A 22,565-nucleotide genomic window follows, 5' to 3' on the forward strand; every position below is an offset into this window, starting at 1 on the left:
CTGCATTTCTACTTGACATTTAAGTCACGTTGATGCAAGAGGCCCAATTATTGATATGCATTGATAAATTGGCCTTTGCCTCATTATCTTCTCCTTTATATGCTCAATATAAATTCATTAACTTTTTTGCCTAGTACCCTTCTCTCCTTATGATAAAACATTGAATGTAGTTGAATCATAGAATCATACAACATGGAAAAAGGCCCTTTGGCCCAACGTGTTCATACTGATCAAGAGGTTTATCTGAGCTAGTATAATTTGCTTGGGTATGGCACATATCCTGCTTACCCTTTTCTATCCTTGTACCTGCCCGAAAGTCTGTTAAACATTGTAATTGCACCTGGCTCCATAGCTTCTTCAGATAGCTCATTCCACATACCAAGCACTCTCTGTGAAAAAGTTGCATCTCAGATTCTTTTAAATTTCTCCCTTCTCACGGGTAATTTTAGACTCCCTTACCTGGGAAACAGACTGTGACCACTAGCTTTATCTATGCCCTATGATGCCTCTATAAGGTCAAGCCCCAATACTTCAGGGACAAAACTCCCAGCCTATCCAGCCTCTTCTTATAATTTAAGTCTCCAGTCCTGCTAACATTCCCATGAATCTTTTCCGCACCTGTTTTTTTGGTCAATTGGAGGTTTCTGCACCCTTTTCAACTTAATTCTGGATTGGATGTTGTGCAATGAATCAGATTTAATTGGCAAGCTTACGGTAAAGGAACCCTTGGGAGGCAGTGATCATAATAAGATTGAATTCACCCTGCAGTTCGAGGGAGGAGATGAAGTCAGTGGAGTAAAGGGAATTACAGAGGCATGAGAGAAGAGCTGGCTGAAGTTAATTGAAAGGGGACACTAGCAGGGATATGATGTCAGAACAGCAATGGCTAGAGTTTCTGGGAGTAATTCAGAAGGTGCTGGATAGAAACATCCCAAAGAAGTAGTAATGTGCTAAAGGTAAGATGATGCAACTGTGGCTGACAAAGGGAAGTCAAAGCCAAAATAAAAACAACAGAGAGGGCATATAATACAGCAAAAATTAGTAGGAAGTTAGATTGGGAACCTTCAAAACCCAACAGGAGGCAACTAAAAAAAACATAAGAAAAGTATAAAGGTAAGCTAGCCAATAATATCAAAGAGGATATCAAAAGATTTTTCAGATATATAAAGAGTAAAAGAGAGGCAAGAGTGGATACTGGGCTGCTGGAAAATGACGCTGGAGAGGTAGTAATGGGGGATAAATAAATGGCTGGACAAACTTAATAAGTATTTTGCATCAGTCTTCACTAGCAGTATGCGAGAAATTCAAGACTGTCAGAAAGCAGAACTGAGTGTAGCTGTTGTTACAAAGATAGTGCCTGGGAAGCTGGAAGGTCTGAAGGCAGATAAATAACTTGGACCAGATGAACTATTCCTATGGTTCTGAAAGAGGTTGCTGAAGAGATTGTGGAGGCACTAGTAATGATCCTTCAAGAAACCCTAGATTCTGGAATGATTCCAGAGGACCGGAAAATTGCAAGTGTCACTCCACTCTTCAAGAAAGGAGGGAACAGGAAAAAAAGAACTTACAGGCCAGTAAGCCTGACTTCAGTGGCTGGGAAGATGTTGGAGTACATTACTAAGGATAAGGTTTTGGGATAATTGGAGGCGAATGATAAAGTAGGCCAAAGTTATCATGGTTTCAGGGGAAATCTTGCCTGACAAGCCTGTTGGAGTTCTTTAAGGGAAAGAAAAACTGACAGGATAGTCAGTGGATGTTGTTTACTTGGATTTTCAGAAGGCCTTTGACAAGGTGCTGCACGTGAAACTACTTAACAAGATAAGAGCCCATGGTATTACAGGAAAGGCACTAGCATAGATAGCTTAGCTGATTGGCAGGAGGCAGAGAGATGGAAAGAAGGTGATCTTTTCCGGTTGGCTGCCAGTGAGATGTGGTGTTCCACAAGGATCAGTATTGGGACCGTTTCTTTTCACCTTATATGCCAACGATTTGAATGACAGAATTGATGGCTTTGTTTCCAAGTTTGCAGATGATATGAAGATAGGTAGAGGGGCAGGTAGCTTTGAGGAAGCAGGGAGTCTGCAGAAGAACTTGGACAGATTAGAAGAATGGTCAAAGAAGTAGCAGATGGAATAAAGTGTAGCAAAGTGTATGGTCATGCACTTTAGTAGAAGGAATAAAGGTGTAGACTATTTTGTAAATGGTAGGAAAATTCAGAAATCAGAGGTGCAAGGGGACTTGGGAGTCTTTGCACAGGATTCCCAAAAGGTTAACTTGCAGGTTAAGTCAATGGTGAGGAAGGCAAATGCAATCTTATTATTCATTTCGAGAGGACTAGAATATAAGTGATGTGATGCTTTATAATGCATTGTTCAGACTGCACTTGGAGTATTGAAAGCAAATTTGCACCCCTTATCTAAGAAAAGGTGCACTGGCACTGGAGGGTCCAGAGCAGATTCATTTGAAGGATTCTGGGAATGAAAGGGTTAACATATGAGGCTCTCGGCCTGTACTCTCTAGAGTTTAGACGAATGAGGGAGGATCTTATGAAACCTATCAGATATTGAAAAGCCTAGATAGAGTGGGAGTGGAGAGAATGTTCCCTACTGTGGGCGAGACTAGAACTAAAGAGCATAGTCGCGGAATAGAGGGATATACGTTTAGAACAGAGATGAGAAGGAATTTATTTAGCCAGACGGTGGTGAGTTCATTGCCACATTTGGTTGTGAATGGCAAGGTAAAGTGAGGTAGATAGGTTCTTAGTTAGGCAGAGCATCAAAGGTTTTGGGGAGAAGGCAGGAGAACAGGATTAAGAGGGGTAATAAATCAAACCATAATAGAATGGCAGAGCAAACTTGATGGACTGAGAGGCCTAATTCTGCTCCTGTCTTCTGGTCTTAATTACATCCTTCCTATAGTTGGCTAACACAATGTGAATCATGAACGACATGTACAGTTGGATCAATCCATCCTAACCCCTGTACTCAAGCCCTGACTGATGAAGGTAAGTGTGCCAAGTGCCTTACTCTCCATCTACCATGTGTTGCCATTTTCAGGGATTTTTCAACCTATACCGTTGTAAGCTTAGCTAACCTTCTTAACTGAATACTACACCACCAAGTTTGGCATCATGCACAGACTCACTAAGTATGTTAAGAACACTGTTATCCAGATTATTAATACTGATGTAAACAAAGGTGGACCAGTGTTCATTCAATTTTCTATTGTCATCATATGAATTACTCTGTCTTGAATGTTTGTTTTAAGTTCATTTTTGAGATCAGGATATTGTTGACAACTCAGTACTAATGGTCATTTCTCCATGCCTTTGAAGCGAATGGTTAGGTCTATCATTTCAGTTGAGAAACAAGCGATATAAATGTGCGCAAGCACGAGGAAATCTGCAGATGCTGGAAATTCAAACAATGCATGCAAAAAACGCTGGTGAACACAGCAGGCCAAGCAGCATCTATAGGAAGAGGTACAGTCGACGTTTCGGGCCAAGACCCTTCGTCAGGACTAACTGAAAGAAGAGATAGCAAGAGATTTGAAAGTGAGATGGGGAGGGGGAGATCCGAAATGATAGGAGAAGACAGGAGCAGGAGGGATGGAGCTAAGAGCTGGAAAGTTGATTGGCAAAAGGGATACAAGGCTGGAGAAGGGAGAGGATCATCGTTCTCCCTAGGCCTCCTGTCCGATAATCCTCTCTTAGCTCCATACTTCCCCCTCCTGCCTTCTCCTATCATTTTGGATCTCCCCCTCCTCCTCCCACTTTCAAATCTCTTACTATCAGTTAATCCTGACGAAGGGTCTTGGCCCGAAACGTTGACTGTACCTCTTCCTATAGATACTGCCTGGCCTGCTGCGTTCACCAGCGTTTTTTGTGTGTGCTGTTAATATAAATGTGTGTCACAGATCAGAGAAAGATCAGAGGAGTTACAATGGCAAATCTCCTTCCCTAAAGGCCATTTTGAACTAACAATGTTCTTAAACAATCTGAAAAATTTCTAATTACCATTTTTAAAACTAACTTATTAATTCTAGATTTATTTATTTATTTGAATTTAACTTACTGCCATGGTGGGATTGGAAACCCTGTCACCCAGTCCTCAGATGAGGTTTGTACATTGTGAATTATATGCATTTCTCCCAATTATGCAACCCTACATTCTTATGAAAATGTAGATGGGTGGTTTAGCAAGCTTCTAGATGACATCAAGATAGGTAGAATTGTGAACAGTGTAAAGGACTATCAAAAATACAGCAGGGTATAGATCAGTTATAGATATGGGCAGAGAAGGGTCAGAGGCAACAGTTTCCAGTACACCTGAAGTTATAGACACTGTCATGGGGGTCAGATCCATTTTCCAGAGGGTGAACCCATGGAAAGCAGTGGGTCCTGGCCAAAGGGCCCACAATATTGTGTCAAACCAATTAAATTAGTAACCTAGTCCCTTCTGTCTACAGAATGCCCATATACTTTCATTTTTCTCACACTTATGTGCCTATCTGAAAGTCTCCTGAATGTTTCTAATGTATCTGCCCCTACCACTACCCAGACTCTGCATTCCAGATACACACCATTCTGTAAAAAGCTTGTTCCTCATACCTTATTTGAAATGACCCCCTCTCACCTTAAATGCATTCCCTCTACTATTAGACATTTCAAAGTTCAGAGCAGATTTTTTTATCAAAGTATATGTATGTCACTATACACTACTCTAAGATTCGTTTTCTTGTAGACATTCACAGTAAATTCAAAGAAACACAATAGAATCAATGAATAACTGCACACAGATGAATAACCAATGTATAAAAGACAATAAACTGCGCAAATACAAAAAGAAAAAAAAACAAAAAAAAAATCAAGAACATGAGATAAGGAGTCCCCAGACATGTTGGGAGAGTTAAGTATCCCCTCTGAATCAAGAGCCTGATAGGTGTGGGTCCCGAGGCTCCTGGGAAAAAAAAAAATTGTCTGTTTACTCTATCTATGCCTCTCATAATCTTCTCAATCTCTATCAGATCTCCCCTCAGTCTCCGCTGCTCCAGAGAAAAAAAATCCAAGTTTGTCCAGCCTCTCATGACAGCACATGCCCTCTAATCCAGGCAGCATCCTGGTAAACCTGTTCTGCACCCTCTCCAAAGCCTCGACATCCTCTCTTTAATGGGGCAACAAGAACCGTATACAATACTCCAGATGAGGCTTAACTAGAGTTTTATAAAACTGCAACATAACTTTCTGACTTTTGAACTCGGTGCCTCAACTAATAGAGACGAGCATGCCATAAGACTTATTAACTGACTTATCAAACTGGGTAGCCGATTACAAACATTTTTAACTTCTCCCTGCTTCAGACTGTGGTTCCCTCTATTTTAAGACGACTACTTTACTATTGGTAGCAAAGAAAAATGAGATAAGGTGCCTTAATGACTGATGCCCAGTGGCTCCAACACCTACCATTATGAAGTTTTTTTAGTGGCTGGCCATGACAAGCATCAGTTCCAACTTTCCAGACAACTATACCCACTGCAATTTCCTTACACTCAACTCTGGAGCATCTGGACAGTAAGGACAGCTACATCAGACTATTGTTTATTTTTCTCTAGTTCTGCCTTCAATACTATTATTCAAAGGAAACTTATCACCAAACTCCAGTCTCTGGGGGGGGTCAATGTCTCACTCTGCAACTAGATCCTTGACTTTTTGACCAACAGACCACAATTAGGATAGGCAGCAACAGCTCCATCATGATTATTCGAAACATTGGTACTCCACACGGTTGCTTCCTCAGCCCCCCTCCTCTACTCCCTGTACACTCATGCTGTCTGTCCAGATTCTGTTAAAACTCCATCTGCATTAAGTAGAGGCATATACTGCAGGTTTGGTGGCAAGCACCAGAGTACGAGATGCTAAACTGATGAACAGCTTTTAGTTAGCTGGTGCTGTCAACGCTATTGAGAGTCAGGAAGTGAAAAACTCATTAATGAATAATTAGACTCAGATACCTTTGGCAGCCATAGCATTTATGTGGCTGATCAAGATGCCTTTCTACACGTGGATGAAGATCTGTGAAAATGGTGTCATTGTATTTCAAGAGGAAGTAGTTAGAACGGTCAATATTTGGCCATTAAGTGGCAAGTAACAATCCTGCCATGTAGTAATAAAAGACTAAGCATTGTCCAGGAACCATGGCTTTGAACTACTTATTTGCTGAAATACAAATAGCAGATGAAGTGAAACTAAGCCATAAAAGACAATAAAACCAACTTAAATCAGCAATATTAATAATGCAACTCCATCCATAAAAAGTTCATTTATTTTCACCACAGAAATGCAGAGAAGGCTTAAATTATCACTGAAGATCATCACTACAGGGGAATACTGTAATATCTCTACTATGGATAAACTGTCACTACCTTAACATTTTTTGTTTCTGTTTCAATTTATCTTTCATTTTAGTGTATGTCAGTGTTCTATCTTTCTTGCATTATTTCGTATTACAGGCATCAAAAACACTGATCAATGTCAGATATATTATAATGGTAAGACTTAATAAATGCAACACTGAAAATTTTAGCTATCAAAAGCGGTGTCCTAATACCTTTCATAATCAGCATACTAAAGTTCATAGGCAAGCATAACCTAGTAACACATTCACATTCAATGCAATTTAACGTTTTCATAGTTATATATAAAATAAAATTAGTATCCATTAGTTTGTTACAAGGCTCTTATATAACCCCTGTTAATGATGATTTTATAAATTCTATACTGCACTGCCAGGTTTTACGATAGGTGATAGGGACAAGAGCTGTGATGTTTAACTAGATCTACACAGGACCTTAAGGAAACTGTATCTGGACAATTTTGGTCTCCTTATCATAAGAAAGTATGTGCTAAATAGGGAGTACAGCAAAAAAAAACCCTAGGCTGGTTGCTGATATGGTGAGTGTATCATAAGAAGAATGATTAAATAGGCTCAGACTATTAGAAGAACGAGGCATGACCTCATTGGAACACACAAAATACCTCAAGGGATCAAGATTAGATGCAGGGAGGATCTTTTTCCTGGGTATGGAATCCAGAATTCTTTCAAGATTCAAGGTAAACCAATTACACTACATTTGAAATAAGGTGAAGTTTTCACTCACTGAATGGTGAATCTTTGGAATTCTCTACACTGTGGGGATGTGTAGCTCAAAAAATAACTTCACAAAACTATGAGTGATAGATTGTTGGACAGTTGGGAAGGCAGGAGATAAGAGGATAGGGCAGGAAAATGGCCTTGAGGTAGAATATTAGCCATCACATTATTGCACAATAGAGGTGAAGCAAGGGGCCAAATAGGTTAACTCCTGCACCCCCCCCCCCCCCCCGGCCGTCTTCATGTTCTGGGTTACTTTGAAGCCTTGTAACACACTCAGCAATGTATCATTTCATAATTAAGCATGCAGCAATAGCTCTCCAGTGCACATCAACATTGTAGCCATGGATCCTCTCTCATCCAATGAGAAACAAAGGTTAGTGGCTAATGACACTGCTCCACCACCCAGACACTGAGGGTTTGGAGCTCTGTCAATTGTCCATTCTTTCAAAAGGAAACTGACATACTTCTACCCTGGGAAGGGCAGAAGACTTGTTCACAATTACTGTCTGCAACTCTTCAGTGTGTAATGGGAACCAGTTGCAGTGAACATTGGCCTTGGTATAGAAGTAGGTCAGTTGCCATCTGCTGGGCTAGATCATTTTTAATGGAGAAAGAGGTGAAAGTAATACTTAAAATATAAAAAAAATATTCTGAGTAGAAACTAAATTATAAATAGCATTCAGTTTCTAGTTTAGGAATACAGATCAAATCTCACTCACAAAAAAAAAATCCTTTCAATTTATTTAAAGTATTGTTACTCCAGAATAATCAATTCTTGCAGACAAACTATCACCAAATTATTACTTCCACAATGTGTTATTTCAGATTCAGTGCCAAGTTCAAGCTGATGAATGCAAAAGCCAGTCCATCTTACTCAGCTCAAAAAGTACCTACCATTCACAGTAGCCAAGTTTTCATTCCAATTTCCAATGCAAAGCATCAAGGGAAAACAACTACCCCCAAACCAACCTTTTAGAATTGACAGAGAAAGGTGCACAGGTTGTAGACAGCTTGGCAACAGCACTACTTGCAGAATGCAGCATGGCCACTTGTGCTAAAGGTAGAAACCAGTTGCACAGGGGCCAGTACTTACAGCTAAATCCTCAATTAGTTTCTCCTCAAAAGAGTACTCCTCTGTTTCTATCCATGATTTCAGATAACTCTGAAGGAAGAGATTAACCGCACGATGCCTAGGAAGCGGGAGGGTATAGTAAGATTGGGAGGAGTGGGAGGTGAGAGACATCTTTTAGTAGATTAAGGGAGACTCTTATTAATTGAAATAACAGTATAAGTCTATTAGTAGAGATTTGTACAACTTCAGCTCTCTGATTGGTCAATGGTGTACCAAGATTATATATCATGACAGTGCTAACTAAAGTATGAATGGCGTATAAAATGGTTCTCAAGAGTTTTGATGTTCATGTGCAACTGAAGTGAAAGGAAAAAACAAGGAGACAGAAATAGGATGAACGCTGTTTCATCGTAACAGGCATTCGCTGTTATGGTTAGTTACACGTGTCATCGGGTTCACTTGTTTTAAGTACAATTTTGGACTACACTGTAGTTAGCCCAAGTATTGGTAACAGCTAGCAAAAGGATTCTTGAATCTTGAAGGTCTGCTTAAATTTGTTCTTCCCCACCCTCCATCCTTCTTCCAGTATCTCACAAGAAATATTGCTGATGCATCCTCAACTTCTCTGTGAAAGTAATAGGCATAAAATTTCAGATGACAACGGAAGTTAACACTCCACTGGTTATAATTGGTTAGAATCCTTTGTCCTCATGTGCTGTAACACAGAAATGCAGCGCCTCTTTAAGTGTATTAACTTTACAAGAGAAAAACATAATGTGCATTTATGATGCCTTTAAAGATTAATATGCTATTTTTTATATGTTCAGTGGCCATTTTAGTAGGTACACAAATGTACCTAATAAAGTGGTCACCGAAGTGGAACTCAGTGTGATCTTCAGTCCCCCCATTTCCAGGTTTGATGTGATGTTCGTTCAGAGATGCTCTGCTGCACTTGACTGTTGCAACGCAAGGTTATTTGAGTTACCATTGCCTTCCTGTCATCCTGAACGAAACTAGCCATTCTCCTCCAACCTCTCTCATTAATAAGGCATTTTCACCCATCAGACAGCCGCTCACTGGATGACTTTTGTTTTTCCACGCTGTTCTCTGTAAACTCTAGAGACTGTTGTACGTGAAAATCCCAGGAGACAGCCAGTCTCTGAGATACTCAAACCACCCTGTCTGGTACCAACATTCATTCCACAGTCAAAGTCACTTAGGTCACTTTACTTCCCTGTTCTGATGTTTGTTCTGAACAATAGCTAAACCGTCTTGACCACGTCTGCATGCTTTTATGCATTGCATTGCTGGCATTTGATTGTCTGATTGGATATTTGCATTAACAAGGTGTACAGGTGTACCTAATAAAATAGCCACTGTGTGTATCTTTCTTCATGCAAGATTGCTGAGAGTTTTGGTTGATGGATTGACCAATCAGATTCTGTAAGGTTTACTGTACAAATTGAAGATGGTTGGTGTGGCAAGGGAAATGATTGCACAGGGTAGGAAGCAGTGTCTATCAATCAAATGTTACTTTACCGCCAAACAGACGATAAGATTCTCAAAGTCAGTTTTCTTATATAGTTTTTCCAGCCACAGATGTTGATAGGCGTTCAGGAAGTAAATGTTAATTTTGTGTCTAAAGAAAAGGGATACATGTTTTGCATTGATCAATTTAAAAGCACAGATTTTTCTAAATTATCTGTGGGATAATTTTCCATGTAGTGTGAATTAAAGCATGGTTTCTGCAACTAGTTCATTGCATTAAAATGGTTTTTCTTAAGCATGTACATTATTAATTGCCAAAGACAAAACTGCATATATATTCTGTAAAGCATGATCAACAGACATGATTTTTGACTGGCTTCATAAACTTCATTAATTAAATATAAATGTAGCTTGTCAAGTGAAGTTAGGGAACTTAAAAGGTATAGGTTTGCACTGTGATTTCTGACTTGACATTCTTGCCCCAACCCTAAGCAGAACTGGGGCTCCAAATTGAAATGAGGTACTCTCTTACAAGAAAGGAAGAAGAAATGCTAACAGGGAAAATTACTGTAGATGTTCTAGTCCAAATGGTAGAGAGTTCCAGTATTCTTCTGGAACAGTGCATGCAGCTTGGAAGCTGAAGCTTGGAAATGAAGTTTGGGAGTGATTGTTAATATATCAACAGCTTTATCAAAAAACAACTTTGAAATGGAAAATAAAATTCAAGGAAGTAGCTAAGTGAGATAAAGAATAAATAGAAATGATTGTTTAAATATAATTTTCTTCTTTACATGCAAAACACAGCATTACTTCTACCTGGGAAGGTTATAAAGTGGTGCCATCCGGAAGCAGGCAACCACAGCTCGTTTGCGTTGTTTGGACATAAGTTTGTGCCACCCTGTCCTCTTTGACCGCAATGGCTGCTCCACCTTAAAAAAACACATTTACTTCCTTAATATTGGTTCTGATTTACTGGAAAAACAATGCATGCCATTAATAAAATGTGGATTGACTAGAAAATTCTGGGATAAAGGAACACATCCTAATGTACAAGCTTTCAGAATGTGCTCATTGCAATGGAGTCTGACAGCAATCCTTGGCTTATACATATATACAGCCCCATGTGGGAATTTCAAGGGTTCTCAGAAAAACCTTGCTCTTCTACAAGAATGCATTGTGTTAAGGAAGGTGCTTGGGATATTTCATCTCAAGTCTTCCACTGAAAGAACTCAGAACGTATGGCTACTGCATTCGAGAGCAAATTGAATTTTAAAAGATACATTAATGATAATTACTGCTTTAAAGTCCACATTTTGATTTCTGAAGCTTGTTTGAATTTTATTTATGTTCCCTGCTATCTAATGACTGTTGAATTTTATTTAAGAAGCTCAATGGTGCTCACAGCATTCACAGATACCCCATGGAACCCTCAAAAACACGGCAAGCAACTGCCAATGAAAGGAGTGATCAATGTCGTTCTGTTGGTGCAGAGCAGGATGGTTCTTTTAAATGTTACCTCTATTTATATTACACTGAGGTTAATATTGGTTCACATGCAAGAGGTTCTTGTCACTTTAAAGCTTTACAAGCACTTCTTCCTGGTACTCTCAATGAAGATACAAGCTAATGAACTAGATAACAAAGTGTATTTAATATTTCAGTAAAATTTGAGTAATATTGTAAATATTGTATATTGTTTGATTAAGCATTCCTTGCTGATAACATAATTCATTGTGGGTTTTACGTAAGGAGTATGTGAACGGCATACGTCATCACATCACCACATCATATATTGCATCCCTCACTATGTAAAAAAAAAATGAAGCATACACATTCTCCTGGGCCTGTGTTTTTCTTTTGATTAATTTATGAAGTTACAAAAAACAAATAGTGCAATAGATTCCAACTACAATATGACTATTACCAATGTAAATGGTCAAAAACTTTATTCAATCAGTTGCGTTGTTTTCTCCAGAATCTGTGTCATTGGAGAATTGATTATTATGCTCAGGATTTTTTTGTTATCAACATTTATTATGTTAACGGTTTCTTAAAGCAGCTGAATATAATTGGAAAAAGAACTAAATGTAATTTCTTCACACACATTAAACCTTTCCATTAGATTTTGGTCTGAAGGGAATGAATCCTAATAAAAACTCACAAAATGTCAATTTTTGTGCAAATCTATCCATAAATAACTTACAGACTTATTTGCCCAGGGATGCAGTAAAATGCTCTCAAATTTAGTTCTGTACCGTTATTACATACAGTGGATAAAGCTCACATACCATTGATGCACCAATTACCAAAGTGCTCAGAGGCATATAGAAGATCAGTATCAAGCAACTGCTGTATATATTTGGAGAATGTGACAGACTTGTTCTCTGCTATCTGGGAGCCTTGCATATTTCTACACAGTGATGAAAAATTTCTGAAAATGCAAAAATACAACCTCTACAATAAGACACAAAACATTTTATCCTTTTACGAAATAACTGGAAAATTAACAAGCCATCAATTTACAACAACATACTGAATAAATCTATCATTATTCAATCATGAAGAAATTATCGCTATCATTAAGAAATGCAGTCAGACTTGTGACGTCTATTAGTAGGAAACATCTTCAAGTGTTCCATTTGCCCTTGGTCATCCTGACACATCAGATAGTGGGATTTTTAACATGTCCACAAGATGATTGTTTATTTTATTATAAGGGAATATAGTCTCTAACACTTCCTTACATTATTTTTTTATATGTTTGCTCTGGTTACCTGTTCCAAGTGGAAAACAGCAGCTGAAATCTTTTGCACACGTTCCACAATCTTCTGAGGATCCATTCTCTCTTCAGGTTTAACAATATCCTTATACAAATCTAGCTGCCATCGAACTGCTGGGTCGTCAGTCTGAATGGGAAATTGAAGGATTATTAAAACAAGTAGAAGGCAACCACAGGCAAGATTTGCATTCGACAGCAAATAATGAATTGTCCTGTTATTTCACAGAACTTCAAATATAAATTGGGCGACAACAGAAGTTGCCTTCTCTGATCAAGTTTCAGAAATGCTGGCCACAACCCAGCAATCTGACTTGTAAATTAATCAAGACACAGGCGTTACCTCTGGTGTTAATTACATTAACGTTTTAAACAGATTCTGTGTTAAGTTATGACCTTCAAACTATTTCCTAAAAGCCAATCTAAAATGTGGGGCATCATTGGCTGAGACCATGAGTTTTTGTCCTTCCCTGGCTGCCACAGGGAAGATCACAGCCGAGCTGAGTGGCTCAGGTAGTGAGTGAGGGAGTTTCAGGTTTTTGCCTTAGTGATAATGAATGATTGATATATCAGGTCGGGAATGTGACTGAATTGACTCTTTCTCCGGATGAGACAACCAGTACCGTGACGGAAATGCTCCGCTGTGACTGTACAATGTTCATGTTAGCTGCTGATTAGAGATGGCAAGCCTATCTCTCTGCCAACTTTGTTCCAAATCTTCCTGCATATTTGCAGTCCCATGCTCTAGGGAAAAGCTTTTCCCAGAGTGCACGATTCAGATTATGGCTGCAGAGTATAATATGCACCCAATCCTGCTCCTTCACAAATGCGACTCACTTTCAAGTTTGCTAACGAGAATCTAGTTCTTTGAAATAATTGTACGATCAGATTAGCCTTAGTCCATTTTTGTTTACTGTTACCGGTAAGGACGACTGAGTTTCCAAAAGCAAGGGTGTGGGTCTCAGCTCATTCAAACGCTGGCTTGTTTGTATAAATTGTCTTTACGCTGTGAACATTATAATGCAGGTATCGGGTGGAAATCCTAATTTGTCAATGCCCTTGGTGCACTATTTAAAGAAGGCTTCATTTACAAGTATAGGAATTATGCTTAGATGACATATCAGGAACACATGTTCAAAATAAAATGCAGTTTAAGTAATAAGATGGTTAAAAAAGACTTGACAAAAAAGTATTAGATGGTAGGATATCACAAAACATACAGAATGTGAAATTCAACGCCTGACTAACAGTTCAGACATGAGAACTCACGTTCTCAGTACTATTTATTTATTTATCATGATTTGTTTCTTATTGTATTTGTATAATTTGTCAGTCTTTGTGTGTAGTTTTTCATTGATTCTATTGTACTTCTTTGTTCTTTGTTTGTGAATCTCAGGGTGGTATTGGTGACTAAACTAAACTGGACTGGTCAAAGAACACTGAGGCTGTCTACAAGAAGGGTCAGAGCTGTCTCTATTTCCTGAGGAGACTGAGGTCCTTTAACATCTGCCGGACGATGCTGAGGATGTTCTACGAGTCTGTGGTGGCCAGTGCTATCATGTTTGCTGTTGTGGGCTGGGGCAGCAGGCTGAGGGTAGCAGACACCAACAGAATCAACAAACTCATTCGTAAGGTCAGTGATGTTGTAGGGATGGAACTGGACTCTCTGATGGTGGTGTCTGAAAAGAGGATGCTGTCTAAGTTGCATGCCATCTTGGTCAATGTCTCCCATCCACTACATAACGTACTGGGTGGGCACAGGAGTACATTCAGCCAGAGACTCATTCTACCGAGATGGAGCACTGAGCGTCATAGGAAGTCATTCCTGCCTGTGGCCATCAAACTTTACAACTCCTCCCTTGGAGGGTCAGGCATCCTGAACCAATAGGCTGGTCCTGGACATATTTCATAATTTACATATTACTATTTAACTATTTATGGTTCTATTACTATTTAATATTTATGGATCAACTGTAACGAAAGCCAATTTCCCCCGGGATCAATAAAGTATGACTATGACTAATACATTCTTTGATAATACAATTCACTTTGAATTTTGAAGTTAGTCCTTTCAGTAGAATGAAGTAGAAAACAAGGTTGGATGTAACATGTGATCACACCCTTAGAGTAATGTTTTTCTTAAATCCTACCTTATCCTGCAAATGCAAGTTATTTGCAAGGAACTCTTTCACTTCTTCATCGGTGTCTTTCTGTTGATGAAACAGTACAGCTTTAAGCAAAACATTTGGCTGGATTAAATTAAGTTTTTGTGTTTGTGAAAAGGCAGTAACATACATTTATAAATTATTTTCATTATATGTTTATTTATAGGTAAAGCTCTACCACCACATCCAGAGACATCAGACTGTAAATTAGTCAAAACAAATTTTGCTTCCTTTTTTCCTTGGAGATACCAGAAAATATTAAGATTATGTGAATTTAAGATGAAGGCACGTTTTGTTTTAAATGCATTAGTCAAATTCTGTCATGAATTTAGGAATACTTAGATGTAGATTTAACATAATGTCAAGTTTGTTGATTTGCTGTTTATGTTTTAAAAATTTACGAGAGACAATACTTAAGAAAAATACTGGAAACTTACCAGACTGTACCTCTGCTTGGCCAATGAGATTAATTCCTGGTCTCCTGCTGTGCACATATTTAAACCAATAGGAAGTAACTTTTTAACAGCTGCCACAATCAGTGATGTATGTATTGAGTAATAGTCACCTCTGCGCTTAATTTTTTTCCGTTCCTGGTTATCTCCCTCTGCCTGAAATAAATTAAATTGTTTATGACAATGCAGTATTTTGTATGAATGCTTATTTCAAGTACTTAAATAGGTTATGCTGTTTAATGAATGTTGTGTGGTACTGACATATGATATGGTAACATATCCCATGTTCCATGGGATATCCCATGTTCTGAACTCCAATTACATACAAAGCTGACACAGAATTTCAAATCCAGCACATCTTTCCACCTGCTCAAAAGCTTCCTTTTCATCCCTGAAGGTGATATAAAGCTAGCATTTGGATCTATAAGTATGAAATGTGGTGTTTGCTCAACTGATGAGCAGCTCTTTATAAGCAAGTTTTGAAATCGAATACTGGTAAGCTATTTGACTCAAGGGGCATTTAAAAGTAAGATCTCTCTTACTTGTTATCTACTATACAACATACACGCCAAACTATTGGTCCCTGAAACTGGCCCTGTTCGTTTACATGTAATCGTTTATTTACAATATTAACTAATTCATTATAAGCCAAGGATCTAAACATTGTTCTTACCATACATACTGTGTATCAGTTCTATATTATGCAATTTACCAGAAGATTTTTTTTGTATACTGTAATATTAGCTATCTTGCTGGAAATTCCAGCATCTGCAGATTTCCTCGTGTTTGCGAATGTAAGCTATCATGTTGATTTGCTTCACATCGCAGCAACTATGGAACAAGAACAAGCACATAATAAAGGAGTCCTCTCAAGTCTGCTTCAACAGATAAAAGTTGATCTGATCTTGGCCCCAAATCCACTCTCCTGCCTGTTCTGCAGGATCTCCCACTCACCAGGTTGAATTATCCATCTACTCAGCTTTAAATATATTAATGAATTAATGTTTGCAATTATTTGGAAGAGGCAATTCCAAAAGATTCCTCATCATTACTGTCTTAAATAGGCAACCCTTTGAAATTTTATGCCCTGTTTCTATATCCCTATATGAGGGAAAGATCTTTACACTATATATCCTGTCAAATCCTATTCATTTCAATAATATAATGCCTCATTCCTCTCTCAATGTGTATATCATTCAACTGTGAGATTTAAAAATGAAACCTTATTTAGCACACCAGTGTTCTTGGCAGATTTAAAATCATTCTGAAGCTGAAAGCTTTTATGCACATGCTCCAGAGTAATTGTTAGAAAATGCTGAGAACCACTGTACCACTGAGAGGCTAGAATATCACTTCTTTACTACGTTACAAAGTGCTGATGGCCATTGAATACTTTGTGAACAGTTAGCTCTTGTAGTTCAGGATAATTTGACACCACACCTCTTTAATATAATAAACTGGAACTGATTGCAGTATTAACTGTGCAGGCTGTGAGGCAAACACAGTACCGCACAGAATGATCATTGAAGAAAAACAATGTGGTTTTGTACAAATTATAAGGTAACCAACCATATTTTCACTCAATCATTTACTTTTCATGTCAACTAATACAAAAGGGAAGTATTTAATTAATAATACTGCCCCAACACATATTTACGCACGCACACAAAGGTAAATTGAATATGATATAAGAAAGTGCATTGCCAGTACAAGTAACACAAAGATGATGATGCAAATGGAATGTTTGGTAAGCTGTGCTTATGCTGGGTTAGATGCGCACTGGCTTTGATTTCAATGATATCAACTCTCAGCTTCTCTTAGCTTAATATAAGTGTAGCTGTGCAATTACATTAAAGAATTACATTAAAGCTGTGCAATTACATTAAGGCTCCTTACATTAAAGAATCTTGAATCTTGTTGCAGCTTTAAGCTTTACTACACTTTGATAAAGAAACAAATCAACCATCCAATAAAATGTATTATGTTGCTCTATCTACAGTCAAATTTGCTGTTACAAACTACTTTCTTGAAGAAGTGCTTCAGGGCTGCAATGTATTGTATTATAAACCACAGACTGACACCTCATTCAGGACAGTCGTTTAGATTATTTCTCTTCTATTATATTAATGTTTAGAAGAGCTGTTCAGTCCAATTTTTCCCCCAACAGTCCTCACTTTTTTCTCATATTCATGCAATTTCTTTTTCAATTATTACTATTGAATTAATTTCTACCAGACTTTTAGACAATGCATTCTAGAGCAGCTTAGGTTATTATAAAATGTCCTTTGGTGTTTCTGGCTCATGTGGTCTCTGATTGCTGATGGTCTTGTTACAGCAAGAGTTTCTCCTTCCTTTGCCTATAAAATAATCACTCTGGGTTCATATTGCATCCTTCTTCTTACCAAGCTACAATTTCTCATTTCCCTGCAGTAAAATTCATGCTATATTTTTGTTCATTTCACCAGCCCAAGAAAGAACATAATAAGTAGCAGCAGAAGGAAATCATCTACCCCTTGAGCTGGCAACACTATTTGATAGGATTGTAGTCGATCATCAAATTCAGTTACAGGCCTAATTTTCCATATTGCCATTTCCCTGAATTCCTTGCGTTGGTGTCTTTCCGATTCTGATTCTGTATTCTGTTACTATCTTCCTCATTGTAGATGACAGAAAGCGAGTGTACAGAGTTGAAGCACTTACTGAGTCACTAGTGTACCCCACACTGCTCGTATTAATGAGGTACTGACTTGAACTAGGCAAGTGATTGGCAAGTGAACCATGAACACTCACCTCTTTTGTTGGGATATGGAATACTGTACATTGATAAGAGGTATGGAAGCAGATTCAATGGTGGCTTTCAAGTGAGAAGAGGGTAAAAAGGGGAGCATTAAAGAATCCAGATCTTTGAGAAGTGGGAGATAAGTAGGCCTCAATATACAGTCAGTACAGGAATAATGAGCTGAAAACCCACTTTTTAAATCTAACCAAGTGGCCGTTTAAAGTGAGAGCTAGTTTGGAAAACAAGATGCTGTAGGGTGATTAATAATTTGCATGATCACTTTCATTGGATGTTCACCCTATTCCCATCAGGCAAGTTGGGTCAATTCTTTCTACCATTCAGATGCTGAACTTCAGCTCTCTTGGCAGCCTGGGGGATCCAAGCTGGCAATGATAGCTGCCACAGTCAAATTGAATAATAAATCACTTCAGATTAACAAAGAGGAAATTGGTCTCTTTTTAAAGCATTTGAACATTACATGAAATGTTAAACTTTGTCCTGTCTTAATCTGATGATGATCTGATAATCCATTAAAATCATGCTAATCTTTGCACTTGAGAACATTTCAATAATGGATATATTATGTTAGATGGAAAAGTGCTTAAACCTTTAATCCAATATCCTTTAATGACATTGCCCTGTTTTATAACGAAGGGTCTAAAACATGTAGTATACAACATAATTTCTAGAGAAATAAGGATCTATACCTTCAGTCCAGTGAATCTAAATCCTGACTAAAATATTACTCTCACATTTACCACAGAGCAATGAAAAAGAACTGTTGAGTTTAGGAGAGAAATCCAATCTCCCAATTCTGCTAAAGTTCAATGAACCATATAAATGAATTTACTTATTTAGCGACGCAGTGCAGATTAGGCCCTTGCAGCCTTTCAAGCCACGCTGCCCCAGCAACCCCACGACCCCGATCAATCCTAACCTAATCACGGAACAATTTACCATGACCAATTAGCCTACCCAGTATATCTTTGGACTGTGGGCTTTGTCACTTAGCCTCGATTACTCATTAGCCTCGATTTACCCTATGCAAAAGCTATGCTTTGAGAGCTGATTTTCACACATACTTCTCAGAAGCTGGACAATTTATGGAAAGCACAGTTAGTCTTCTACAGAGGTTTCAGACAATGAGCACAGTACAGCTTCCAGACAACTGCATATGCTATGAGTGTGGTCATTTTAAAAAAAAAACCTTAAGTCGCCAAGTCTGTTGTGCAGCCTTTTGCATGATGATGCTATCATGCAATCTGACCTTAAGGCCAACTTGCTTACATCGCTTTGAAAGGGAGGAACGGCAAGGGAGAAAATAAATACAAAAAACATTAGTAATATGTTAAAACATCAGATAATTCAAAAATGAATAGATTTCATATGTTTTAACCATTAGTGTTGATCTGTCAAAAGCAAAAAAAGATCAAAGTGCTTTACGTGGGTTTCCATTTTAGTGCTGTTAATTAATATAAAATATTAAACTGTGGGATTCTAAATGCACATTTACCATTTCAGTGATTTGATTTTTTTGCCCAAAAGGTGAGATGTAAACACTTGGAAATGAAACTTTTTCTCTTTGCACCTTTACCATTTGTAGAATAAAGAAAGAACTGACAGTAACATGCTTTAACCCCCAACCTCAACAAAACATTGGTTTAAATTACCACTCTTCTTTTTTCCAATTTATAAAAAACATTGTCAGTAAGAAATCCAATTTTGTGTTAACTTGGGAGACTTTTGTAGTTGGTTCTGAGGACCAGTAGGAAAAAGCAAAGTCAGGAAGGCCATCTGTGAAAGGAGAGACAATCGTTAAGGGGAACAGACAGGAGATTCTACAGGTGTAAAAGAGATATCAGGATGGTGTGTTACATCCCAGATGCCAAGGTCAAGATGTCTCAGAGCGACTGTAGAACATTCCCAAGTGGAGGGTGAGCAACCAGAGGTTGTGGTACACATTGTCACCAAGAATATAGATAGAAAAAGGGACAAAGTTCTGTGCAGTAAATATGGGGACTAAGGAAAGAAAAAGAGAAAAGGAGGAGCCCAAAAGGTAGTAATCTATTGATTACTCCCAGTCTCTAATTATTATTGGGGCAGGAATAGAACAATAGAACAAATGATTATACAGCTGAAGAACTAGTGCAATGGGTAAAGTTTCAGTTTTTTGGACCATTGGAACTTCTTCTGAGGAAGGAGCAACCTGCACAAGAGGGACTGGTTGTTCCTTAACTGGAGGAGAACTAATATCCTGGTGAGGAAGTTTGCAGGTGCTGCTTGGGGGAGTTTAAACTAGTTTGACAGGGGGATGGGAACCAGATCACCAGGTCAGTAAGTGGAGGGATTGAAAGGAAGGTAACTACAGCAAGGCCTTAAGGGAATTTCAGCAGGAGCAAGATGATAGAGAAGACAGACAAGTTGAAGGGTACTTGGACTTTGATAAGTGTTGGCACCCTTTTTTTTTCATTACTTCCCTTTCTGTATCGAATTTATATTAACGTCATAGAATTAGTTAAAATGTACTGGGTGTGATGGCCGATGATTAATGTTCGGGCTTGATTCGGGCAGCAACCAACTTGTTGGGAAGCGTTGAGGCAGGTGCTGGGTGGGATTTCCCCTAGACATATACGAGTCAATATAACTGAATGTTACACTCCAATCAGAAGGAGGAACAAGGACAACAATGTAAGGAATCTTTGGATTACAAGATAGATGGTGAATTTAATCAAGAAGGAAAAAAAGTGCGTGTAAGGATTAGAAAGCTAAAATTATCAGGGCCCTTGAAGTTTATAAAGAAGCCTGCAAAGAAATTAAGAAGGGAATTAAGCGAGACAAGAAGGGCCATGAAAAATTCTTAGCAAATCCCGAGGCACTCTATAGTTATTAAGAGCAAGAACTAGGCAAAGGGTCGGACTCAAGGATAAAGGAGAAAACGTATACATGAGAGCAAAGGAAATGTGCAAGGTCCTAAATGAGTAGTCTGTGTTGGTACTTACCACGAGGAAGGAAGTGGCGGACAGTGGAATCAGTATAATAGGCCCTGATAATATGCTAGTGTATTTGAGATTAAGGAGGGGAAAGGGCTGAGTCTCTTGAAGAACATTATTACTGATTAAATATACCCCAGATTTCTGAAAGAGGCCTTGGTGTGTGTCCTCTCTAGCTACAGGTGAGGTCATGGAGGGCTGGAAAGTATCTAATGTTGTAACTGATGAATCTCATGTCAGTATTGGAGAGGATTCTTTGGGATAGTAATTATGAGCATTTGAAAAATCAAATTAGGGACAGTCAGCATGGCTTTGTGTGGGTAAGTGATGTCCTACCCACTTGATTGAGGCACTGTATTTTAGAAAATTGTGAAGGTGATAAGGGTGGAGCAATGGATATTGTCTACATAGATTTTACTAAGGTGTTTGATAAGGTCCCACATGTAGGCTCATCCAGAAGACTGAAATGTATGCAATCCATGGTGAATTGGCTGTTTGGATTCAGAATTGGCTTGCCCATGGAAGACAGAGATGGGTATTTGATGAGACTTATTCTGGTCAGAGTTCTGTGACCAGTGGTGTTCCAAGGGGATCCCTACTGGAATCTCTGTTGTTTAATGTGTATAGAAATGGTTTGAATGAAAACATGGATGGTGGGTTAGTAAGTTCACAGATAATACAAAGAGTCGTGGCATTGTGCGTAGTATGTATGATTGCCAAGTGGTACAGCGGAATGTAAATCAGTTGCAGATATGGGAGGAGGGATGGCAGATGGAGTTTAATGGAGCCAAGTGTGAGGTGTTGCTCTTTAGGTAACCAATTGTAAAGGCACAGTGATACACACAAAATGCTGGAGGAACTCCATAGGCCAGGAAGCGTCTGTGAAAAATGGTAATCAGTCAAAGTTTCGGGCTGGGCCTGAAACATTGACTGTTTACTCTTCCAAAGACGCTGCCTGACCTGCTGAGTTCCTCTCGCATTTTGTGTTCATTATTTTGATTTCCAGCATCTGCAGATATTCCCTTGTTTGTAAGGGCACAAAAAAGGCAAGGCCCTTAACAGTGTTAATGTATAGAGGGATTTGGGGATACAAATCCATTGTTCCCTGAAAATGGCTCCACATGTTGACAGGGTGGTAAAGATGGCATGCTAGTGTTTATTAGCTGAGGCATCAGGTTCGGGAGCCAGCAATTGATATCTAGAGTAGTACATTCAATTCTGGTTGCTCCATTATCGAAAGGATGTGGAGACTTTGCAGAGGATGCAGAAGGGATTTACCAGGATGCTGCCTGAGCTAGAAGGCTTTAGCTATAAGTAGAGGTTAGAAAAATTTGGGTTGTTTTTTTTTTCTGGAGGCAGAAGGGAGATCTGGTAGAAGTTTATAAGATTATGAGAGGCATACATGAAGTCAACTGTCGGCATCTTTATTCCAGGAGAGAAGTGTCTAAAATGGAGTGCTTTCATTTAAATAAAGAGGGAGTAAGTTGAAAGGAGACGTGTGGGGCTAGAATTTTCTTTCCACAGAGAATTGTGGGTGCCTGGAATTCACTGTCACAGTTAATAGTAGAGGAAAATAATGACAGAGCCATTGAAGAGGCTGTTAGATAGGCACATTAATGTGCAGGAAGTGGAGAGACATGAACATTGTGTAGGCAGAAGGGATTCATTTTTCTGTAGGTAGGCATTTAATTA

The 22,565-nt window shown here is 38.6% G+C and overlaps 1 protein-coding gene across 7 annotated transcripts in view; it reads right to left on the bottom strand.

The window, feature by feature from the left end:
- ryr3 (ryanodine receptor 3) overlaps window positions 1-22,565 on the bottom strand; it is a 380,802-nt gene that overhangs the window by 73,847 nt on the left and 284,390 nt on the right. For 6 of the 7 annotated variants that reach the window (XM_072266764.1, XM_072266754.1, XM_072266743.1 and 3 more), the window contains 5 exons: window positions 15,090-15,260; window positions 14,638-14,697; window positions 12,486-12,617; window positions 10,528-10,640; window positions 9,763-9,862 (listed from right to left, as the gene is read on the bottom strand). In XM_072266764.1, the coding sequence (XP_072122865.1) occupies window positions 9,763-9,862; window positions 10,528-10,640; window positions 12,486-12,617; window positions 14,638-14,697; window positions 15,090-15,260 (576 nt within the window). Of the gene's footprint in view, window positions 1-8,244; window positions 8,342-9,762; window positions 9,863-10,527; window positions 10,641-12,485; window positions 12,618-14,637; window positions 14,698-15,089; window positions 15,261-22,565 lie in introns of all 7 variants that reach the window. The other variant, XM_072266800.1, reaches the window with a different exon arrangement.

The sequence above is a fragment of the Mobula birostris genome, chromosome 1 (genome assembly GCF_030028105.1).
Source record: "Mobula birostris isolate sMobBir1 chromosome 1, sMobBir1.hap1, whole genome shotgun sequence".
NCBI classification, from domain to species: Eukaryota; Metazoa; Chordata; class Chondrichthyes; order Myliobatiformes; family Myliobatidae; genus Mobula; species Mobula birostris.